The following is a 25,460-nucleotide window of genomic DNA, read 5'->3' as shown; positions in this document are numbered from 1 at the left end:
TTTCTTTTTTGTGTCTTTTATATTTTGGTTCACTTTAAATTACAGACTTAGAAGATAATAATTCTGTGAATTCTCTCTATAAAATGACTGCTATTGGATCATCTACAATTAGCTGTTAATAAATGCCTCCAGCTCTTTGGCAGTAAACTGCAAGCTTGGTTGAAGGCATTGACTTCTTCTTTTTAGGTATTTTAAAATCGCATTTCATGGCTAAGGAGGATCACAAAGGTTAGTCCACAGCCCCCACCTGATATCTGCAGAAAACCGGAGAGGTTAAGAATTTTAAGGGAAGTCTGTATAACTGCCTAAAAATCACGCTGGGAATAGAACTTGGGTCTACTTATTCCATCTGTTCCCAGGCCCCATCATGTCACTGGGCTTCTCAGTCTCCCAGTATTTGCACCGAATGCCTGAAATCAGCTTGTGTTGGAATTCCTCTTATATAATGAAAGTATAATTTCTGATTGTAGAAAATGTTTGAGATTGTTTTTTTTTTTAGAAAAAATATTAGTCTCAGCACCAAATGATACATAACACAGTGTGATCTAATTAAAAGGCATTTGCCGTTGCTGCAAACTAATAAACAGTGATAAAAATGATTGCAAAGGTACTTAGCCTGTGCAAAGGGCTATAGTGATCCGACCTCCTGTCCCCAGAATGTGAATGAATGCAAAATATCATTACTAATATAACGTGCCTGACTTGGTCTGAGGTGAAATACAGAAGACGGCTGGACTGACTCAAAATTGATGAGGATGGTGGGATGCCCCTGAAGGAGGAAATTGACTTTGAGGGGACCATTGTGGCTTCTTGCACTTTGTTGTGCTGGTAAAACAGATTTAACACCAAGATATACACCAGACTAAGTCTAATATTCAGGGACCACTACCTTCCGTAACCAAAAAAAGGCTCTGAGATTGCAGGTGGACACAGAGGCTACACAGCTGGGGAGGTCACGCACGGCCACAGCTCCTGTCCTTTCCTTGGTGGCCAGCCATTAGGGGCTTCCATCATGAACCCTTTCCCAGAGCCCTCTCTGGGAAGCCAGTTCAACAAAACCCGAGGCGCAGTCCCCGTGTGAACCAAACCTGCATGCTTGAATAGCTAGCGGCAGCTGGCTTTGGAGAAAATGGAACTGTCTCCTGACCCGCTTTGAGGGGCTGCCATTCTTTCCTCCCTGGGCTGAGCCGATTTCCCAGCACCACCCACTCCAGAGCTGGCCCCCGCGTCTCCACAGCGTGCTCTCCACCGACCATAAAGAGAACGGGGGCGGGCGGGTTGACCCAGCTGCTCCAGCGCCACTCCGGGTAACCACGGCAACAGCGGTGGTCAGGAATGCACGCTAATTGAAGGGTGCGTTCCTCCCACAGGGATGAGCAACAAGTGAGGCAAAAATAGTGAGCTGGGCTGCGCAAGGAGGGAGGGGCGGGCAGGCTGGGCCCCAGCCTTGGCCGGGGTGGCTGAGGGACTAGGGACCCGTGAAGAGCTTCACCTGCCAAGCCTCATTTGTTTTTTTAAAGGACACGGGGCAGTGAAAAGCTGTGACAGGTCAGAAATCTGTAGATATAGTTTCTTTTGCTAGACCACAATGCTTGATTCGCGTAGGCAAAGGGAGTTGCACATCCCTAAGTCCTCAAAACTGCAGAAAACATGTCAGCTAAAAGGAGTGGGCCTCACAGGGACCCTTGAGACAGGTGACCACCATCACCAGTTTTCCTGGAAGATAGCAGTGTTTGCGCCGGGACTTTGCCCTACGTTACTTTGATATTCCATGTCACCTCCTACTTTTAAGTGTATCCTAGTTTAAATCATAAATTTATCACTGCTTTCCCAGACCCACTCAGATAGATCATGGCTCTCCTCCAGAAGCCACTAGACACCACGGAATGGCTGTACAACCCAATCTTTGTCGCTAGCTTAGGGACATCCTCTCAGGAAACGGGGGCTCCCAAAAGCAACCAAAATGAGGCAACCCAACGACAAGAAAGGTGCTGAGTCAGCCTGCCCCAAGTCTAACACCATGAGGACCATTTCAAACGGGACCTGAGGAGAAGGGCAAGGGGAGGAGAATGCCGGGTTTCCAATCTTACCAATAGGTCTTCAGGGCAGCTTTTATGACCCTTCTCCTAATTCTACAGTTTGGGAAACCAAGTTCACATTAGGACACCAAGGGCTGTCTGGCCCCACTTTCACATCAAACCATGTCTAAACAGACCTTACTCACCACTACTGGCGTTTGGAGTGTAAGGGGGATGAGCATGTTGGAGAGTCGGCCTGTATGGCAGTGGGTTCCAAAGCTTCCCCAGCCCTGCTCACTGGGTTCACCACTCCCCACAGGCGTGACAAGCAACACAGGGCATGCAGACATTGGCAAAGCACCCCTCTATTGAGAGTCCGTGGCCTCGATATCTACTACCGGAGCACAGCTTTAATCTTTGCTCATACTGGTTTGTTTTTGTTTTTGTTTTTTTTTTCATCACCACCAAACTGTAACTTTTATCTCCACAAAAGACACAACGTTTTATTAGGGACAAGATGGTACCCGTTGATATATTTTGTATCTTCATTGTGTGGGATCCCAAGGCAGCTAAAAATACTCATTACATTTTTTTTTTACCATCATTTAAATGGAAATCATAACTGAAGCAATACTGGTCCTCTCTGTGGTGCCTGCCAGCGAGCAATAATGTACACACTGACTTCTTAACGCTAAGAGAAGTTCTTGCAGAACGCGAAACGCTTGGTGCCATATCTCTGAAGGAACCATACCTCTCCTCTTAGCTACGGTTTCTAAGGGGCGCTGAGACTCCACTTGATGCCTCTGTAACCCCCCTGGCTCGTCTCTCTCCTTGCAAGACGTTTTCTCATTCTTCATAAAAACAAGAACAACAGACACATCTAAGTAAGTCTGGGGTTGGAGGAGAGACATTAGGGAATTGCCCAGAAAAACGGACTCCTTATTTTCTGTCCCTCTGTCCCCTGGAGTGTTTGGGGCTGTCTCAGCACCTCCAGAAACCTGAAGGTGCAGGTATGTGCTGAAGTAGGATGTTTCCACCTTGCTAGAGGCAAGGAGGCCAAAACACCAACGCATGGTCAAGTCTGCAAATGAAATGTGAGCATGGCCTAAGACCCTAAGAATGTTCCAAAGGTTCCCTTCAAATTACCGCCACAGTGTGCCTCCTAAATTCATTTTTTTCCCCTCTCCCTTCTGCCAGGAGTAAACTTTTCTTTTCCTTCCCCAATTCTTTTGCCCTTCTTCCTCTGTTTGTAAATCTTCCAGAGAGAAACAGCAGCAAGCACTCTCAGAGATCAAAGTTTCAGCAGGCAACAAAGACCCCCAAGGAGGCTGTTGCCATGGGAACTCTGGGAGCTGAGGCCCTCCTAATGGGCAAATCTCCCTGGTTAGCAGCACCGGGCTGTGGCTGGCGGAGAGGGAGAGGAGGGGGCGGGGCAGGGCGTCTTGGCAACAAGTAGCCTCTCTGAACAGCCTGAACTAAAATCACTGGGATGTGGGACAGGCTGCAAATTGGAACTGCAGGAATGCAGGGGTGGGCGGTGCCGGGGCATTTCCGTACAATCTTAGGAAATACCGCCATTAACCATCACTACAGTCACCTCATAGGAGATATGCCAAAACATCCCCAAAACTCGTTGATTATTTATTCAGTTCTTAAAGGCTCCTTAAAAATTCCAGTGAACAGAGACATTTATTTATACCAGACACAGGACTATGAATAGCTTGAATTAAAAAAAAAAAAAAAAAAAGACAGAAAGAAAGAAAAATCCGTGCCCGCCCATTCCGTCACTTGTCGAAGTAATATATGCTGTACTCTTGGGTAAGTCACAGGAGGAGATGGAAGAAAAAAATAGGATCATGACAGCCAAACAAAGGTAGTTCTGCAGCATTGTGTTTATGGGAAAGAATTGGTCCCACATTAGTGCCTACTCACAAGGACCTGCTGGGTGCACACCTATTTCTGGCTTCCTCAGTTAGCACTACATTTGGCCCATAAAGAAGCAGAAACGGATAATCGATTCCACAAAACGTTAACCGTGTGTGTGTGTGTGTGTGTGTGTGTGTGTGTGTGTGTGTGTGTGGTGTGTGTGTGTTTTGCCTGCCTGGCATTCCTGTCATCTTCATTTGGAAAGAACTGCCTCGTGTCCCTCAGGAAACTGCTTCTTTTTCCCTCTGCAGCCCCACTGGGGGTGAGCTCTGTCCTCCTGAGGGAGGTGAAAGCAGGGGCCTGGCCAGGTCCTCTTTGCTTCACGTGTAGAGAACCTGCCTGAAAACAAAGCTGAGGAGCCAGCCGGAAGTGGAGGCTCCTTGGCACACTGACCTGCCGCCAGAACTCATGTGTTGAATCTGGGGATCCCTTGGGATTTTCTTGTTACCCAAGCCAAAAGATACACCCAAAGTTAGTTGGAACCCTGATCCTTTGCAATCAAAATAATTGCGGAAAACACATCAGCTAAAAAGAGTGGGCTTCATAGGGATAATTTCTCCTTCTCTACCTGTCAGTTTGGTTTGAAGTGTGCTCAGTAAGCAAAGCCTTTTTTTTTTTTTTTCTGGGCTAGAAACAATATTAAAACAAAGCAAAGCAGTGAGTGTTATTTGAGGAGTTGCCTTCTACGGAGAAGTAATTTTTAAATACAGGGGTCTTTGAAATGAAGTGGGAAAAAAAAATCACTGAAAGGCCTGTGGAAAGCCATATTGTTTTTCTTGTAGCTAGGCAACCTGGACTGAACTTGTTCAGTGTGTTACAGCCCAACAGAGAAGTAGTTTCTGTGATTCCTCCCAACCACCCATAATTGCAAATTTGAAAACATAAAACCTGTCATTTACCATTAGAACTGTCTCCCTTAGCTTGAACTAAGCACCCTTGGCTCATGCTTTCTTACTCTAATCCCAGAAGCAGGAGCGTGCACTCGGCCTCATTTCTACAGGGGCTCTGTCCCCCTTTTAAAATTAAAAGGCCTTTAAACAACAATCTACCACAAGGGACATGAAAAGAAAAGGTCAGGCCCTTATATTGCACATAGAAAGAAATAAGAACAAGGCGAGCTGCTTTTAGATTTTTAAAATAATCTCTTCCCTGCATGGGCCTTCCTGACGTGGCGAAGTCCTTTTCCTGCCAGCTGGAGCTGCCCCAGGGAACTTTATTCCCATCCAAACAGTGGCGTGGCTCCAGCTTACACACAGCCGTCCTTGCCACCCATTCCAGACCAATGTCTAATCCCAGGTGGCTTATTTCTGGACACACACCCCCCCCACACACACCTTCTGCAACTGTCTGCTGGTACAACCCTACTGTCATCCATTCTGTCTAAATATTTCCAAGGTATCTGTCACTGTCACCTCAAAGCACCAAAACACCGTGTGCTTTTCCAACTTCAGAATGACTTTACCTTCTGAATCATCAAAAAGACAGCAAAGGGTGTTTGGGAGAGTTTTCCTGTTTAATGTTGAAACAGTGGTTGTCCTCCCATTTCCTTGAATCATGGGACTTTGGATATTTCTGAAACCTCTGAACGAAGCATCTGTAGCCACTGAGGCTCAGATGTATGAGGTGGAAGGAGGGTGAGTCATGCTCCATGGGGAGGTATTCAATCTAGACAGGAGCATCTGTGCCTTTGAAGTAAAGGCCTAGGTCAATGGTTATAGAGAGTTTATGGAAGAAATGCAGAGAAGCAAGCCTGGGGCAAGGAGAAAGCATGAACTACAGCCCCTAGCAGCAACCACAATTTTTTAGTACATAGTTTATAGCACTCTAGTACACACAACATTTGTGCCACTGTGGAAGCAGATAAAGTTAGGGATTAAAAATCAATGGGATTTAACCGCTGACACTTTTTAAACACTGGGGTGCAGTCAGAAGAGCAGGGCATTGATTTTCTTGAGTTTGGAAAATGAGGGGAGTAATTACCACTCTCCCACCCCCATAGAAGTATTACAGGAAAGCATTGTGAAATACAACTTATTTCCAGTGTATAGGAACATCAGTCATGGGCACAGCGCTGGCATCACTTCAGCTGATATTTTGCTGGTTGTGGCGGGGTATTCGTGCATTCATGCTCTTTATATTGGTGGACTGTCCCCAAGAGCCTCCAACTTCTCAGTGCTAAGCAGTGAGCAGCTGATCTAATTGGGCCATTTGGGCTTTCTGTCTTAAGGCTAATTTTTGGTTGGGAAAACACAAGAATGAAAAATATTGAAGCTTATTTTTTTTTCTACCAAGGGAGCCCTAAAGATATTTTTCAATGGTTTCTACAACATAAAGCCAGGAGCCCTGGAGCGTCCCTAACAGCGCTGAGAGTAACTACTGTGTCGACTGAACCGCTGCTTTTTTCTTCCAAAATGACTAAAGACGTGCTCCATGTCACTGCTAGGTCTAGAGCTTAAAAGGCCCCAGACGACCACTCATATATTCATCCGTTCTTGTTTTCATTCCCACCCCATCCTCCCCTCAGCTGGGAACATAAGCCCAGCACAGCAGAACCGCACAAAAGAAGCCTAGAACCCTGTGCCACCACTTGGAGGGGAACTATCCAGCTGACCGACAAGCTTAGAAACAAACTTTTGGGCAGAGAAGTCACTGAGGTTGGGGGATGTTTGTTTAGAGGCTAATAAATTCTTTCCTGAAAATGTGTATTCTTTCACTCTCCTTTCAGTTTTGATACCTTCCAATGTATTCCTCTCTCTTTCTCTCTCTCTCGTTAACCAGAACCAGTGCTTTCAACCACAGTCTCTGACGGATCACTAATAATCACTGTGATACCTTGATGAAGACTATGACCAATGATTCTGACCAAGTAAGTACTTTCATTACGTCCTTGATGTAATTGGTTTATGTCCCAGTGAAACAAAGACCCCGGACCCTGTTCACCGACACCTTAAATTCTACATATCCAAAAACCAAACATGGCCCTGCTTCTCCACCCTGCGTTTCCACCCATGTCCCTTTCCTAGTTAACGGATAGCTGGTTACCCACTAGCCTAGAAATCCTTGTATCCTGTTTGACTTATCTCCCTCACTTCCCCAAGACCGAATGCTTTGGTCTTGGAACTCTTGTTAAACTGTCTCCATTTCCTATTCTGGTTCAGCAACTCGTACCTTTCACCCGCACCTCCACAGCAGCCTCCATCTCCAACCCCCTGTTCTGCTCTCCTCCCTCTGCTGAGCCACCTGCCAGGCATACAGAGTATGTCTCCAGGGCCTCTTGTACAAACCTTCAGTCCAAATATTTGAAAACATGTTCCTTGGTATTAAGTGTTTCCCCCCACCTTTTTTTTTTTTTAAATTAGAATGAATCCTCTAGCCATTCCTCACAGTTAGCAAACTATGAACCCCAGTAATCTTTCCAGGTGACCCCATTCTTTGACACAGAACCCAGAAATCCGGTTGCTTTCCAGGATTAAAAAAAGGCTATCAAATCTAATTTTTCTAATGTGATAGTGTTTTGAAAATTTTTAGAAAGGGGTGTTAAGAAAAAGACTCAGAATTTTGTATTTATTATTTAAATTTTCTTTCTTTCTTTCTTTCTTTCTTTCTTTCTTTCTTTCTTTCTTTCTTTCCTCGAGACAGGGTTTCTCTGTGTAGCCCTGGCTGTTCTGGACTCTGGGCTGTTCTGGATTTGTAGACCAGGCTGGCCTTGAACTCACAGTAATCCACCTGCCTCTGCCTCCCAGAGTGCTGGGATTACAGGTGTGGGCCACCGTACCCAGCATATTTAGCATTTTAATGCACTTAAAAAATGTCACAGATTGAAACCGATTCCTTTAAATAATTAGCATAAGCAGTCTCGCCCAAAATTGACCATGGTGAGTTATGACACTGTGGACATTTCTAATTAGTATGGAGCAGGGCAGGGCTGCACTTCCCCTCAGCTTCGTCACTTTGGCGGTCCTGTTTCTGTGCAGAGCTCTGATTGCTGCATTCCTCCTTTGTGTTCATAGCTCTTCTCAGATCGAGGCAGGTCTCTGCTCCCCTTCCCTTCCCCCATTGCTGGTGACCACTGTCATCGAGCCTTCCTTCATTAACCAGCTGCTGACCTGGCGAACGCCACAAGAAAGACATCCTCAACCCATCACTAGCTTGGGTTTGATGCAGAGGAATGTCCACTGTGTACTTTAGAACGTCCTCACAGGACAAAACTTTCCCTCCATCCATTTCCCCCACACCTGCTGAAGTGGGACAAATTATCTAAAGTGGTTTTGTACCTGGCCTCCTTTCCCTACACACACAATTACTTCTCTGCAGATGGCTGCCTCGGTCCAATAGCTGTGCTCGCAATTATCTAACTGCAGCCTCAAACTTCTTGTCCCTGGAAACTTGACCATTAGAGTTCTGAGATTAGGTAAAAATTTGTCTCTTAGATTCTGGCTGATTTAAAAAGCCGGGACAGCTCTTAATTCTTATCTCTCTGTGTTCTTCCATTGTCAAGTCTTTCACTCCTTTAACTCCCTTCGAATAACTCATATTTCCCTTTTCCTCTCAGTCACAGCAATTGCAGTGTACATGTTGGCCCTAAGGATTATGATTAAGTAAACCTTCTGATAAGGAAGACCAGTGTTGCCTTGGTTCACTTTGTAAGATGGAAGACTAAGGCATGAGAACAACTGTTTGTCAAAGTCATGACAGAAACTAAAAATTCTAAATAGAGAGTGTCACTTTATCCCTGGGTATGGAGTTTCTCACAGAAGGTTAAAAAAAAAATCAGTCTTAAACTTCATTTTCATTTCAAACAAGACACCCTGGAATATTCCCACAAGTTACTGTCAGCTAACTTTTGGAGGCTGCAAGAAAACCAAAAATATAAAACTCAAACTACAATGTCCCTTGAATCATGGCTTAAAGGGTACATCCTCAATTTGTTTTTCCTGACAGTTGATATAAGGTGGTTCCTTGTTTTCTGTGTTGTTTTAATTTAAATTTATTTTTTAAAAATCCAACGAACACTTATAAAACACAAAATACACACTCTTGTTTTCAAGGAGACCATCCTATCCACGAGAAGAAAAGTAAGGAGTTTTTGGTTATGAAGCAGTTAATATTAATAAGGTTTAGGAGCATTTGCTTGAGAATAACTCAAACACTTCCAGTTAAACTTAGCACACCTCTAAATAGCACTTGTCATTGGATGCATTTTATTACTAGAATCTCTGGTTTTACAAATCATGATTATCTTCAGTAGAGACAACTGAGAGAGAAAAGACTCATGGAGTCTTCGGAGAAGCTCGCACACCAATGGGGACTTATCTCCCCTCTAGTCTCTGCCATACTTCAAAGGCCTCTGGCATTTTCTTGAACAATTAATTACCACATAAAAAGACAAGAAAAGGGTAAGAGAAATCAGGGTTAAGGGTGAAAGTAGGAAAGGAAGAGACACTGGGGAAACAAGAAACATTTCTGACAATGCTCCAGAAAGAGCCATAGCCTTGCAGAAGCAAGGCCTGATACATATACAGCTACCACTCAGAAAGAGAACCATTCTCCAATGGGCCTGTCTGTGCACAAAGGATAAAGATCGCGTTTGCAGTCTGCTAACGCATGCGGGAAGAGGAGGAAGAACACAGTGCAAGCAGCCAAAGATCAAAGTGTTGGCCCTGGTGTCCACTTACCCAACACCAGCAGTTCCACGGAGTCCTCATTTTTGCCTTCCAGGTCATCTGGAGTGGTGATGATGCAGTAATAGAGTCCGCTGTCTCCCCACATGAGCTTTCCAATCTGAAGATCTGCATCTGTTAGCACACAACGGAGGACCCGGTCCTAAACCTCTCACCTCTAGAAGAAAGGCACTGAACAATGGGACCTGGGACAGGAGCACCCTTCAGGGACATTTTTTTTTTCTTGCCCAGACAGTGATTGGAAAATGCTCACTTTATTTCAAATGAAATAATACAAACTAGCATCCTTAAGGCAAGGAAGTTAAGAAGACAGCCACAGATAGGCCTAGGTGTAGTCCACTTCCAGGAGTAGTTGATGGCTTTGAACCAGGTCTACAGTGGCATCTAAGAATCGGGTAATTTCCTAACTAATTCTGGGTTCCTAGAAATAAAGTTGATTTCTTCAAATAATTTAATAATCAAACAGGTCATGAGACCTGTGACCTTATCTTATCTGGAAAAGGGAGGGTGGAACCAGTTCATCTACACGGCTCTGTGGCTTCTATGCACACACCCCTTCTCCAAGAAAAGGAATTTTAGGAACATCCTAAAATTTTCAGGGTCAGTAAAGGGGCAGAAAGGGCAGTGTCAAGGTACAGGATGACCTCCTCAAGTTCTTCCACTAAAACTCACTTTAAATAGTTCTGACAACACTCCCTGAGATTGGAGGTCGGGCTCTTGAGAGGCTACTCCGTAGCTTATCTCTGTGTTCCCTGTGTTCCACACTCCCTCCCCTGTCATTCAAGGCAATATGCCAGGGCCCCTGGTGCTCCCGTCTCCCACAGAATCAGATCCTTGAGGGACTGGAAGGATAAGAAGTTGACTTCCCCTTGTTTCTGGGGAAAACACTGCACTCCCTCCCACTCCCTAGACTGAAAACAGCGGTCTCGGTACCATGAACTATGGTGATCTCTCTGCCCCTGTAGAAATCTCCCAGGGTCACGGTCGAGCCCTGTTTCGAAGCTACCACCCTGACGGTCCTTCTGCTGTCTAAGCAGTCCAGGTAGGGGTCCCATTCCAGGTTCCTCTTGCTGAGCGCTTGGGCCCTGGGAGAAGCCATGCCCAGAGATTCTCCCATGCGATCCTGGCAGTAGGATTTGAACTTCCACTGCACCACTGCAGGCTGATGGGAGGACGTGGAGAAGTGGCAGCGAAGCACAGTGGGCTGGAAGAGCATGGCCACCTTCTTCTTGTCGGGCACTGTGACCTGAAGGCCTTCAGCCATGGCTGCAAAACAGAACAAACGTGTCCAAGCGGTATCCATAGCACGGACCTCGCCTCCCTCCTCACATCCTTATGCTGCATGTGTTTGGGCTCACAGTTCTGGTTCACAGTCTAGGGAAGGAAGATAGAACAGCAGCAGCTTAAGGCAACTAGACTCGCTGCACCCACAGTCAGGAAGAGGAGTTACGAATATGTGTGAATAGTTCACATTCTTTTTATACACTCCAGGTCCCTCGCCTGGAGAAGGGTTCTACCCACAATGAGCAGGTCTTCTCTCCTCTATCTAATCAAGATAATTTCAACAGGTTTCCCCAGAGGCCATATCTCAGGTCATTTGAGATCTCATCAAGTTCATCGTTGAAACTGACCACCCCATTTGACAAGACATTCTAATATGTCATTGTCTAATGTCTTCCTGTCAGCTTCACCCCTCTGAAGTAACTCTGAGCACCAGGTTCGACAAATATCAAACAACTTAAAGAGTTTCTCCACGTGAGCCATGCTAGTCTACACTTCTACATTTGCACACAATGATCCTTGGCTTTTGGAATGCTTTGCCTCACTTCCCTCGGGAAATTGTTTTCCATCTTTCAAACTCCAATTCAAAGAACTCTTAGAATGCCTTCTTTGACTAGTCTGTTCCTTTCCCCCTTTGTGTTAGCAACATACTTAACATTCCCCCAGACACAGTTATTGTGACAATTCTGTGAGTGTTTCTTTTCATGCCATTCCACGAAAGGATGATATATTGTCTGGATTATGAAGCCCATGGGAGCTTAACAAATACTTGATAAATAACAATGAAATCAGGAAGTATGACTTCAAGAAAAATGGACTTCCTTTCCAGATGGTGACCAAGCAAAGGGGAAGAAATAAAGGAGAAAAGAGGTCTTTTTGTGAAAGGGAGATCTCAGCTCAAAAACAGTAGACTAGGTTGAACAGCTTTTAAGAGTAATCAAAAGAAGAAAAAGAGACTAAACACCAAACGAAAAGAGATGCCACCTGAGGTCTGGTTATCTGGGAGAACAGGAGAATTTCAACGAATGAGAGACCAAGGGAATTTGAGAGACAAAGAGCCTGTGAGAACTCATTAGTTAAAGTCTAGAAACTCTCAGCAATGACAACACAGTTTCCTAAGTGAACGGAAGAGTCTAGAGTTTCTAGTGTAGACTTCGTTCAGAAGCAAAGCCAGAGCTGCAATGAGAGGCAGAGAAAAGGAATGTGAAAATATATTGAAGAACTTCCCAGCTGAATGCAAGAAGGCTTCAGGTAGCTTAGAGCAGAAGGCTTTTGTTTTGTCTGCTTTGTTTGTTTGTTTGTTTTTGTATGTGTGTGTGTTTTACATTTTGAGACAGAGTTTTTCTGTGTAACCCTGGCTGTTCTGGAAATCACTCTGTAGACCAGGTTGTCCTGAAACTCAGAGATCCACCTGCCTCCAGCTCTCAGGTTCTGGGATTAAAAGTGTGTGCCACCACACCCAGCATAGGGTAAAAGGTTTTGCTTTAGAACTATGGGGGAGAAAGGATATCTTTTCATTGAGTACCTTTTCCCGTGTGTCTACAACTCTCACCCTCCTAGCTCAAAAGCACACTTCTTAGGAATGTGCCTCCTTACCAAAGCAGCCTTGGCAAGGACAAGGTGTAGGCGTGCCTCCTGAGTTCCAGACCAGCATCCCTCTTCCATGAAAGGTACAATGGAAAACCCAGGTATGCATTCTTGTTGTGAGAAAACGGTTCCTACATTTCATGGAATTTTGTAGTGAACACAAGAGAGTGTTTTGGACCAGCTAAGTGCTTGGAGGCTGCCCATGAATAAATAAAGGAATGGAGGAGCAAATACATGACTATTAGTAAGAGAGTTTCAAGGGCTTTGCTGAGGAAAGTAGTAAGTGACTCATAGATTGCATAGTATATTAAAATAGCGTTGGCACCAGGCAGGAAGGGCTTGGAATATCATCTGGCAAACATACTAGTGGCAAGGCCTTAAAGTCTGTGCAGCAATCTGAGATCCATTTTTCTCACCTACCCAGTAAGCACCGTAATGCTCTTCCCACCGAGAGCACGACACGAACACATTATCTCGCTGGGCTCCTTCTGGGAGCAGATGCAACGGAGGTTCACTGAGTAGACCACACGTGACAACCCCCCACTCACCATTTTCAACTTCATCCTCACCTCCCATTCTGATACTAATTACGACTCAATGACCATCTCCTCCCACCAGGTTTGATAATAGCCATACTCTGTAGATTACCCCCATCAAGGGGCAAATAATTCCATCTGGAAGGTCACCCCCCACCCTAAAGGTCGATGTAGCCAATTCTGCTCTCCTGACTCACATAGTCACAGTAGGAACATTTACAGTGACTTTACAGTTACTCTTTAGATTACACAGCACCAGTTTTCGGCCCTGTCATTCTTCAAATCTTTAGTGCTAGCCCAGTTTTCCAGGTGACATAAATGGAACAGAGAGGTGAAGTGGGTTCAATTAATAGCGGCTGTGTTTGTGTAATGAGGCACGGGCATTATTCCCAGGACACAGCAAGCACTTGACCATGCCAGGTCTCTGTGCCCTGCTGAGGCTCTACTTGGGAAAATCACAGTCCCCAGCCTCTCTGAGGTAAATAAAATCAGCAAGGGGAAGAGTGCTACATAAAAGTGTTCTTGAGGTTTTAAATAACATTTACTCTTTTTCTTTTTTTTTTAAGACAGTCACGTTTGGGTTTTTGTTCATCAGATGATTGTTGAGAATAACCTCCTCACCAGCTCTGTTCTCTGTTAATAAGATTAGCCATTTGAGCAAACCAAGCCATTGAATGCTCTCAATCAATTATTAATAGAGGCCAGTCAGTTCTCAGCTTCTTCCACGATAGACACACAAAAACTCATGACATGAAGAATAAGAAATACATCCTCAGAAACGTTTGCCTTTTTGCAGCATGATGGCTAACAGCCTGAATTTGGGAGTCAGTCCTAAATTAGAATCCAGCTACATGGCCTGAGGCAAGTTGCTGCTCAACTCATGAGCTTTGGGTTTCTCATGGGTGTAAATGGTAATAGTAACAGTCTTACGGGGTTGCTTAAAGGCTAGATGACATTTTATCCTAAATACTTATGGTAACAGCTGATTACATTAAGCACTGAAGATGTGCAACTGCTGTTGTTGTTGCTGCGACTATCAAGAACCATGAGCTGTGTGGTCCCTAAGCTAGGCAAGGGCAGATAGCCAGGCATGAGATGCTGGCTGTGAAAAGGGAAGACAGGCAGAAGAATGCATAAGCATGCTGGAAAATGCCAGGAGTTCCACAGCGATAGTGTCTGGCTATGCTTATCACTTCACTAGTGCATCTCCTTGCAGTCAGAACGGAGAGCGGTGTGTGTGTGTGTGTGTGTGTGTGTGTGTGTGTGTGTGTGCATTTGCATGCACACTATATGAGAACAGGCACATGTACAGGTGTAATGGAACCCTATACTGAGGACAGACCTGGGCTGGTTGAGAGGACAGGGCTAGGAGTTCTAAGTGTCCACTTACCAGACTTTTGAGGACCACAAGTGTTAAGATTTAAAGCTAAAAATGACAGTCCCCTGTCTCCACTTTGTAGGTTTGCAGTGGTAAAGATGGGCAGCATTCAGTTCCCAAGGCTGCATCAGGAACCCATCCTCATAAGATGAGGGGCCAGAACTGCCCTTCTGGCCCTAACCCTGAGGCCTAGGGTAGGCTCCTGTGTCCACTTGATAGCATCTCTTGTTCTTGTCCTGTGCTCACCTTGTACAGAAACTGTTCCCACTTTGGTGTGCTAATTTACAACCTCGTTTCCCTGCCCAGAACTTCAACTAGCTATTCCCAAACCCCCACAGCAGCCCCTTCTCTGAAGGGTTGGGTATGTTTCCTATATCCCCGTATGCATAGTTGAGTCCCACCTGAATCCAAGATGGCCCTATCCACCAGGCCTAACCTTCCACGATGGACTAAAACCGTATGAAACTATGAGTTGGTTCTGTTGGGAACTGTGATCATGGTGAGGAAAAAGCTAAAGCTGAAGTCAAAGCTTCAGCTTCGGTGCTTTGCTCAGTGCCTTTGACCCCTGTAAGTTAGTCTAAGTCCAAATACCTCCCAAACTTGAGTTTTCTCTATTCTCACGATAACCAGGTTTCTAGTTCATCCTCCCAGATAATAGTTGTATGAGATCATGGGCTAAGCCCTTCTCCTACAGCATTTGGATGAATTCTTTCAAAAAGCCTGTAAAACAGAGGTTATCATCATGCTCGTTTTACAACGGATGCCCTAAGAATATGCACACCCTGCTTAATATATTGGGGGAGCAGGTGGCAACCGAGCTGAGGCCCAAAGTTCCTAACCATCACTTCATACAGGTAGTGTTGTCACCAGGTATGAGAACTGTGTCCCTCCCACTTCTAGCCCGATCTACCCTCCACATTGTCTCTAGAGCATTCTTTTTTTAAAAAACACATTATCATCCAACCATTTCGGTTTCTTGCTTTAAAGACCACTCACTCCTCATTCTCTCCGGGATAAAATTCCCAAATGCCAATGCCTTGGTATGATATGATATCTTATTCACAGGTCTCAAGAGATGGCTCAGCAGTTAAGGGCACTTGCTGTTCCACCGGAGGACCTGAGTTCAGTTTCCAATAGCCACTCACAACCACCTGGAACTCTAGCTCCAGAGGGTACAATGCCCCTTTCTGGCCTCTAGGTGCATTTGAATGAATTCTTTCAAAAGAATTCACAGACACATGGCAGGCACCTACAGATATAGAAAATAAAACGGGAAGATAGTCTTATCCCTTATTGGCCCCACATGCACTCCAGTTATACATTTTCATCTGTTGTCTATAACATAAGGACACATAGCTGAAAGGTGTTTTTGGGGCCATAGACAAGCACTGGGGTGAGGTGTGGGAAACTCAGGGACAAGTAACTGGCACACAGTGGGAAGGCATGCTTTTGTGGCCGGTCACAGTGTTTTAACCCTCCCCCTCCCCCCATCAGCTCCCTGGAAATAATGACTACTGAGATTCAAAATATTATTTACAAATACCTTGGCTATATGGCTAGGCTCTTCTCTGATTAGCTCATAATTTAAAATGGCCCATTTTTACTAATTTTACATTCTGCTACATGACTGGTCAGCTGGGCTCAGGTACTGTGTGTCTGTCCTCTTCACATCTTGCTTACTGACCCCCCCTGCACCTGTCTCTATCCCAGAATTCTCTCTGTCAGCCAGATGTCCCACCTCCTATTTCCTGCCTAAGCTATAGGCCATCAGATTTGTTATTGACAGGTGCTATATCCATATGACACCCAAGATATTTCTTCTAGAGCAGGCATTCTGAGCTCATGCTCTGGCACACAGTGGGTGTTCTGAGCACAGGCTAGTGTTCTGAGCTCAGCCTCCGGCACACAGTGGGAAGACAGGCAATCTGAAAATGGGCACTGGCACACAGTGGGAAAGCTGATGCTGTGCTCTAAGCAGGGGCACTAGCACACAGTAGGAAGCCCGGCACTCTGAGCTCAGGCACTGGTAACTACGTAGGCAGCTTGAATTTTGGAATTCTCTTAAATCACTTTAAGGGTACAGAAAGAATCTGTTCCCCCCTGCAAACTGAGGTAGGTATTCCAGAAAACTGAAGAGAGGCAGCGGAAAGTGATAAAAAGGCAAAAGAGAAAAACAAATGAAGGGTAGCGGGGGGGGGGGAACACACCTGTGAAAATCAGATCTCCCTTAAAAAGTTAATCACAGACTGAAGCAAGCACTAGTTGGCTATCAAAGATCACAGGTCGTTTTCTGCATCTACAGAGGAAGGAGTCATCATTCTTAAACTGTCCATTCTTGCACATACTTTGTTCCCTTGGTCTCCAGAAAACACTGCCCTTGAGTATTTTAATTCAGTCAAAATATATTCAAAACACTTCATTAACATTAATATTATCATTTCTAGCAACAGAAAGAAAAGAAAAATTCCAGATCTTGGTACACTTAATATAAACTTATTTATTTGTTTGTTACTCAAAAGGTCCCTGAGGTTAGTTACCAGGATTTCGTTGAGTGTGTATCCCCAACATATAGCAAAGCCCTAGAACATAGTCAAGGTCTAAGAAAGTGTGGAGTGAGTCAACAAACGAATGCACACATGAACATGTGAGTTTTAGCAGGTGGGCCTCAGTGCAGAGCATGAATCCTGGCCAACACCTAGGAAGCTGCCTAAAAGTAGAAGTGGGTAGTGACAGCTCAAAACAGCAGCTACCCTCCTGGCTTATTTTGAGACTAGGGAAAGTCATCTCCCAGCACAGACGGTGCCTGCAAATTAGGGTCCTACCCCAATTCTCGTGTGAAGAAAGGGATTCTATTTATGACAAACTGTGTTCCCATAGAAGTAACAAATGCAGGCTCTAAAGCAAAGCTGTCCTTATTTTGGCACCCTAGTTTTTTCAAGGCAAGTTCCCACTCCCCACTTGTCAACATATTCTTCCAGCATCTCTGAAAGGCAACTCTAGAAGCACACCCCCATTTTAGAGAAGCAAAACTGCTGCTAAAGGTCACAGAGAAGTATGCTCGGAGACGGGCATCTTGAGAAGTTTTGTATAAAGCTCACCTACCCACCCTAAAGTCTCCAAAGCAGGATTTGACAAATTTCTTATTCCCCAGAACATCCTGTGGACTAAGGTGGGTTTTTGTTCAATATGACAATTCAAACCTTCCTTCTCCTGCCTTCAAGTTAAAACTCAAGAAATATATCACTTGTTTGCACATTTTAAACAATCTCAATCTCCCAAAACATTTTTTTTTTTTTTTAGAGACAACTACTAGGCAGACTTTCTGAATGTAGGCAAATGAAGAGAAGGTATGTACATATCTCCTGGGAGCTAGCCTATGGTCCAGCCAAGTGAAGAAAGACTGTGAATCCCTGGGTATTCAGGGTGAGATCAAAGCGTTTGCCTAGTGCCCCCCTACAGGTTCAAGGTTTAAAGACAAAGAAAACGCAGCTTGGTAGTTTTATTCTAGGATGTAGGAACCACCTTTTTGATCAACTAAGGTTAAAAAGTAAAATAAAAAGTTTTTACCCAGAATAGTTGGCATCACGTTAGTACCTGCCTATTTTCTGAGCTTTGTTCCCAAGTTTACAAGTGACTCCCTAAGTACCAGATTATTTTCCAAAATATAAATAAATAAATAAATAAATAAATAAATAAATCTTCCATGCTTAAACTAGCTAGAACCAGGGTCTCTTCTTTACTACCTTAGTACCTTTTTTTTTTTTTTTTTAATATTAGCATTCTAGTATGTTTTCCTTCTCAAATTCTTAAAGGACAACACCATGGTACCATTTCAGATAGGACTGTCATTAATGATACCCAGGGGGAGCTTTGCTCATGGTCTAGTTATTATTTGATGCTGATAGCTCTAATGCCTGGGCACACAGAGCTTGCTACTCATTAAGAAGACTTCCTATGTCTCCAGTTGGGCCATGCTTTCCCATTCTGCCCTGGATATGTAGAAAACAACCATACATATCTGTCTGGTTTGTTTCATCATCCATACATCTGAAATGAACTACAGGTGATGTCTAGCTGGCTCATGTGCTGTTCCAAGCGGACCAAAGCAGTACGGAAAGGGGTCCTTCTTCAGTGCAGAGGGACCTTAGAACCATCCTGGTTCTTTCAGGTGGGTCAGACTTCAGCCATTAAGACAGGTTAGGGAGCATACAAGAAAGTCCCTACCAACTGTTATCAACTTGTAATCTGTATTTCCTGTCTAGATCTCCCCTGAGCTCTAGGCCCAAATATACAGCTTTAGTCTCTGTTTTGGTGTTACATAAGCACAAGCAAGCTATCCTGCTAAAGAGAGAGCTACAACCATTTCTTCCTTTTTAGTAAAAGAATAGCATGGGTTTTTATCTGGCTAGACAAAAATCAGGAACCACAATTTCTTGGACTCTCTTGCAGTTAGCTGTGGCCGTGTAACTATGTTTAGGAAGTGAGAAGTAAGGTGTACAGTTTCTGGGTCACCTCTCTACTAGCAAGCTGTTTGCCTTCAACTCCACTTTCCTTGTTCCTCCTGAGAAAAGCCTACAGCTAGGAACCACATGTTTGAAATGGTAGCTCTGACCACACAGATTCAAACTGTAATGAGAGAAAAATATAAAGCACTTTACATTAGTCACTATATCTGATGGGTAAGATCATCAGCTTTATAAAACCTAAGATTACTGAGTCTGGGGAATGTTTGGTAGGAATTATTGAGACAACATTAAGCAAAATGGGAAGACCCAAATTAAAGAACAAATCATGCCATGGGCTGGAGTTCCAGACTACATAAAGAGGAGAAAGAGCTAAGCCTTCATCTCCCTCTGCTTCAGACTGCAGATGTGATGCGATCAGTGTCTCGGGCTCCTTGGCACCATGACTTCATTACTACGGTAGACTATAGCCTTGAACTATAAGCCAAAACAAGCTCTCCCTTTAGTTGTCTGTATAGGGTGTTTTGTCCCAGCGCTGCATAAAGTAACTAAGATGGTATGTTTTAGGGCATCTTAATTATAGCAGCCCATGCTATAATATAATCAAGAGGAAGAGATTAAAGGGATTTCCATGCCCTTCCTTAATGTGTTTCCCCTTTCATATTAATTCTTGGCCATGGATGGTATTCCTAGAAATCCCCTTTTCAACCTCTGCATCCAGCGGTCCTCCTTCCACCATCATGTCAGTCTGTCCATGTCTGTCTGTCTCTTTCTCGCTCAGATTTATTTATTCATTATGTATACAGTGTTCTGACTGCACATATGCCCACCTGCCAGACGAGGGCATCAGATCACATTATGGATGGTTGTGAGTTCAACTGCCATGTGGTTGGTGGGAATTGAACTCAGGACCTCTGGAAGAGCAGTCGGTGCTCTGAGCCATCTCTCCAGGCCCCATGTCTGTCTCTTATCTCACTGTGCTATATAGGTTCAGATCTCATCATATCTTCTCCTACAGGTTTCCTTACCCATATCTAATCTATGCCCCACCTCAAGCACAAATCTTCTTTCTAAAATGCAGATTTGATCATGGCACTCCCCTGGCTCTGGCTCTTTTTTCAAGACTCCCTTTAGCCTTCCAGAGGAAAAGGAGGCTTCTCTTTTCCTTGCTCCCACAGCACTAAACATGTCAGCCACAGATAAGTATTTGTAGTTTTCAGAAAATACCGTGCCCTCCCTCGGTTCTCAGCTTTACACAGACTGTTCCCTCTGCACATTTCTTCATCCCCCGTCGCACCCCTTACCGTCTAACTCCTACTTATTACTCCGGACTTCCTCAAGTCTCACTGTCACTTAAAGCTGCTTCCTGCTCTCAGTGCAGTCACAGTACACAGCAAAATACCATCTCATTGCCTGAGATTTGGGGGCTTTTCTTAACAGCAGTTCCATTCTGCAGGTTTCTAAAGATTCCACTACACAGTAAGGACAAGATTACACTTGTCAGATGACTTAGTCCAGCTGACAGGTTTCACTGTCCGCTCCCTCTCCCATCTTGCCTTGGTCCCTCCGGGCACCAGTACAATTCCAACTCTAGACTGGGCCACAAGGTTTCCTTTGCCCAGTGTAATAGGAGCAGATACATCAGGCATGCCCTAAGCAGAGGTTTTAAAGGCACTTGTGTGACTAGGCTCCGCACACCGCCTCTTTATGGCCACCTGATCCCCCCAAGAACTTGCCCTCTACTGTGAGAACAACACAACCAATTAGGGCCTGTTCCTTCACACTGAGTATTGGAATCAAAAGACAACTGCTACTGAGTCAAATCCACCAAGTCTAGCCAACACTCGGCTACCCACAGCTAACTGCAGCATCCGTGTGACATGTTCAAGAAATAAAGACCAGCAACAGTGAGCTGTTGAGATTTGCTTCTTGACGCCGCATCAAAATGCCAGTAACTGAACCTAGCCTGGTTCGTGAGAAGCGCTTAGCCCAACATCGTCCTGGGAGTTTTTACATGGTCTCGTTTGAGTCGTCTAACGAGCGCTGTGAGATGAGATAGCTTTCCACGTCAAAGTCAAAGGCACTAAGATAAAATACTCACGTAGCATTCAAATCCAAGTCAGTCAGTGCTAACCCCACCCCTAAACACACACGGACACATGTACATGCACACACATGCACGCACATGCTCACTCACAGTGATGCCTTCTCACCTGTTTCTCCTCTGTATCAGTCCCTAGGGAAGCCCACGTACAAGGATGACAATGAGAGGGCCCTGCTCCTGAGCCAAACAATGCCATCCTGTAACACGGGAAGTTGTATGTTCTTCTGAGTTCTTTCTTGTTCCTTGGCCCATAAAGAACTCCACTTATCCAAAATGCTTTCTTTCATTTTCAGAGAGCCAAAAGTCTTTCTCAACAGCCACGACTTTTAAGCATGCATATAGCTCAGTCACATCTTGCATGGCTCCTGGGTGTATATCACCAACGCCTGGTGCCAAATGTTCACCAGTGTCTGTTCTGTCCCCAAGACATAGTCCCTGCCTGTCTGGAGTATTCTCCATAAATTCTCCCCACCACCCCAAACACCACAGGACTTAATTTAGGGAAAACCAACAGCCTATCTTTCTCACTTTTCCCTGAACTATTTTCCTGGATTCCATAAACTCTAAGTCCCAATCCCCAAGATGCCATAACAGCCATCATGAATATTCACTAAAGTCATGAGTTAAAGTTTGAGCCACCTTAACCAAAATAGAAGGATTCCTTGGATTCAGCCATAACTTGGAACAGCCAAGTTATGGTAAAGTGGTGACACATTGTATCTCAAGATTTTTTTAATAAATAAAAACCCCGTGGACATATATGTCCCTCATTTCTTCTGAGCCTTGGTCTTCTTGAGCATAGGATAATGTATATGAAAGCCATCCAGCACAGAGAGAAAAAAATCATAGCACAAAATAAGAACACAAGCCAATGTCTTTCTGTATGTTTCTGACTAAAGAAAAGGAAGGATAAATGCCAAAAGGAGTAAAAATTTAAGTGGGTCCTGGAAATTGAAGGGATATTCCAGGGCCATGTTGGCCTGGATTCAGGCCACCTAGTCCAAAGTATTTGTTTCCCTCTGTTTCACGGTGAGCACCCAACCTCATCTTCCAAAAGCTTAATGCTAATCCATTGGTTCTTCTGAAAAAAATCTCAATAACAGATCTCCCTTCCTAGCTGGTGTGTGTGTGTGTGTTTTCATTCTAATCACTAATTAGAATGGAAAACTAATTAATGAAGAAGAATTAATTAATGAAGAAGACTGAGATTATCTCAGTTTTATCCACTGGGTGAATTGTAAAAGGATGAATGGACCTGTCTCTCTTGACCTTTGATATCCAGGTCATCAAAATTAAATGGAAAGAAAACTCAGACTCAGAATTACACAGCCAAAAGTCACCCTAGAAATCACCTACTTTACAGACTATAAGACCATACCATAAACCAGCCCAGGGTTATGCAGCTATTTATGGAAGAGCTAGTCCTTGAACCCAACCTTCAAATCCCAGGACAGAGATCTTTCCATCCACCAAGTTCCAGTACTAAGACTGCTAACACTAGACCAAGCACTAAGTACCTGGAATAAAACTACTGGCACATAGGAGCACAGACCTCACAATAACACGAGAAATATCCAATACTCAAATCGTTGCCAATCCGCCACTCAGCATGTGTCCAAACGTTAGGCAAGTGATAAGGGTACTAAAACAGCCACCTTCTTCAAATCCCGTGAGAAGCACCCAGGCAGGGGGACGCTGAGTATGGGGTGGCTATGATAAAGTATTGAAAGAAGTTTTGTTATAAACAATGTCACTTCTGAGGAAGGCAGAACATAGAAGGGAGAAAGTGTGGGCACTATATGGGGCATGAAAGGGGATAATGGAAGTTGAGGTACCAGCAATCTCTAGGAGAGTCTTCCTTTCCCAAGATTAATAACACTCTAAGTCTCTATACCCACTATCCTGGTCATCAGACAGCAAAGTGACCTGGTTAACAGCCTTGACCCAACAACCTCCCTACCCCCTCTAGACTGGGTTAGGAGGTTTTCTGAGGCACTAGCTAGCACTATCATCCACAGTCCCACAACCAGTGTCTCTGCTTCTCGGTTGGGCTCCTTGAAGGCAAGGGCTGTGTCTTACTCATTTTACTAATTCCAGCGCAATGCCTAGGATATGGCAGTAACTCACTGACGGCATGAAAATAAAATCTCACTTCAGCCATCACTTCTTCGGGAACTTCATTTTGGAGACAGTTTGGGCTGGGATCCCATGTTTTGGATTGAGTAGGCCCATTCCACATGACATAGCTACCTATGTAGCTTACAGAACCACCAACCATCAAATTATCTGAGTGCTCATTTGAATCACCGTCTAGACTGACCCTTCTCTGAGGGCACGGGTTGTGTCCGTTGTCACTCTATTCTCAGCACCTCCAGTGGCACTCAGAAAAACCACCGGAACTGAGTACATGCCTTCAGAATGGGTTGAGAAGCAATGAAAGAGTGCCAGCAGACACACTGATGGAGCAAGCAGTCTCCACCGCAGAGACACGCTCAAGAGAGCCTCCAGGAAAACCTATGGCTAGCTCTGTCAAAGCAGAGCCCTGGCATTTCTCACAGCCTCCGCTGCCAGGGAAGATGAGATGTTACCTTGCTGGGAACAAAGACTGAACGAGCCCTCCTTCGGGTCTTGTTGCTAGATGGCACCTGTTGCTGAAACAGCAGCTGGCAAGCATTTTGTTTTGTTTAAAACAACAACAAAACCAATCTACTGCAGGATGTAGCACTACAGTAACAATGAGAAATCAGGAGGCTGAATATATACCAGGAAGAAGAGGTATTGGGTTTTAGCAGTGAAAGACAAGGAAGGAGCTATTACAGCCTGAGGAAAAGAACCGGAGTGTTGATTAGAAATCGCTCAGCCTGCCTTAAAGCTGAAGCAGGAAAGTAGAATAGTGAAGAAAGAGAGAGAGAGAGAGAGAGAGAGAGAGAGAGAGCGCATGGGGGAGGAGGCAGCGAGGGAGGAAGAGAATGAATGTGGTTTGTTCTTGGCTGTTTCATTTTTAATCTGCTTTTTCCTCTCTCCCTCCCTTTTTTTACCCTGTCTCAACAGAGAATTCATTGATTGGACTGGGTCGAAATCTCTTACCTTTCCTCGAACGGTTCCTGAGTGAGGAGTGAGTCTAAAGCCCTCTCATGCCTGGCTCTCCTCAGGCCCCCTCCCCTGGCAGCCATTGTTAGCTCCTTATACTTTGCAGAGGCTGAGAGGCAACCTGTCCATCAGCGCCTCTGACAGCAGGGAGGGGGTCAGGGGATGCCAAGGCTTAGTCAGTGGCATCCCAGGGGTCAGCCTCGCTTGTAGATCCCCCCCTGCCATCTGACAGCTGAGACGCCCGGGGAACCTGTTGCCTGTTTCCGGGCAAAGGCAGCTCTCCAGGTGCAGGCGGCAGAAGGCGCAGACAATGCAGCACCTCCCTCCAAACAAAAATAAAGCAACACAGCCTCCCACAAGAAACCCGGTGAGGCAGGTGGAGCTGATGCGGGTGAACTGGCTGGGCTCTGGGAGGCCGAGATTTCGCCCTGTCCTCCCCCCCGCCCCCCCATGCACACTGGTTCTCTGCACTTCTATTTCTATAAATGGGCTGGAGGGGCTGAAGTAGATTTCCTGTGGTCCCTGCACTAATAGGATTCCATCTCATAAGGAACTGTTGGCCATCTAGAGAGACCATATGTTCTTCTCCCACTCCGTGAGTCCCCAAACTACTCCTCTTGGGCAGATCCAGTAGGGGGGCGGGGGTCCAAAAAAGTACCTCTGACTCATGGACCCCTCCTTAGATGACTGCCTGATTCCTGAGAAGCCACGGGCCCAAGCTGCGAGCCCCAATCCCCCGCCACACAACCCCCTTGAAGATGGCAACTGAGCCATAGAGACAACTCAAACAGTTAGAATCTGTGAGGGTGGCATTGGGAAGCACCGGGAGGCCAGAGGAGGGAAACGCTCGCATCAGCCAAGCCCTGGAATTAGATGATTCATATTTGAATAGTGTGGGAGGGATGAACTCAGAGCAGCCACGATAAGAGGCTAACTGTGCTGACGGTGCCCCCACCCACCCACCCCCAACACCGTATCCCGGCTCAAGATTAGGGCCTATCATTTGCAATGGGGAGAGAACTCAGGCAACTGACAATTTCATTCTGAAGCTACAAGAAGATGGGGCATTCGCCTTTCTTTCTTAAATGTAGTTCCTCCTGTTTCGGTGATTTGCTTCGGGTATCTGGGTATCTTAGGCTGGTTCCCGTTTCCCTAGCGTCTTGATCTCCACTCAGCCCCTCCCACCCCTAACCCACCCCCCAGCTGGGGGATGCCCCAGAGGACACAAAACTTTTTTTCTTCTTGCTGCTCTTTGCTCTTTTCTCTTTCGACGACCACCACTGGCCCCCCTCCTGTCCCCCATGACCTTTTGACACTCTGTCTCTTCGGTTGCCTCTGACCCCCCCCCCCCCCAGCCATCCAGAGCCTCTTCGCCCTGCCCCATCTTTCAGCAGGG

At 45.2% G+C, this 25,460-nt stretch overlaps 1 protein-coding gene across 1 annotated transcript in view; it reads right to left on the bottom strand.

Annotated features, from left to right (window-relative positions):
* Nucleotides 1–24,218, bottom strand: part of Ildr2 (immunoglobulin like domain containing receptor 2) — a 57,664-nt gene extending 33,446 nt beyond the window's left edge. Inside the window, exons 1-3 of the mRNA XM_060364618.1 lie at nt 24,062–24,218; nt 10,559–10,891; nt 9,620–9,739 (exon numbers count right to left, since the gene is read on the bottom strand). Of these exons, the coding sequence (XP_060220601.1) occupies nt 9,620–9,739; nt 10,559–10,889 (451 nt within the window). The 5' untranslated portion in view covers nt 10,890–10,891; nt 24,062–24,218. The remainder of the gene's footprint in view (nt 1–9,619; nt 9,740–10,558; nt 10,892–24,061) is intronic.
* Nucleotides 24,219–25,460: the final 1,242 nt, after the last annotated feature.

The sequence above is a fragment of the Meriones unguiculatus genome, chromosome 11 (assembly GCF_030254825.1).
Source record: "Meriones unguiculatus strain TT.TT164.6M chromosome 11, Bangor_MerUng_6.1, whole genome shotgun sequence".
Classification (NCBI taxonomy): domain Eukaryota; kingdom Metazoa; phylum Chordata; class Mammalia; order Rodentia; family Muridae; genus Meriones; species Meriones unguiculatus.
The sequence above is the reverse complement of the archived record's forward strand: the minus strand, read 5'-3'. Positions and strand labels throughout refer to the sequence as shown.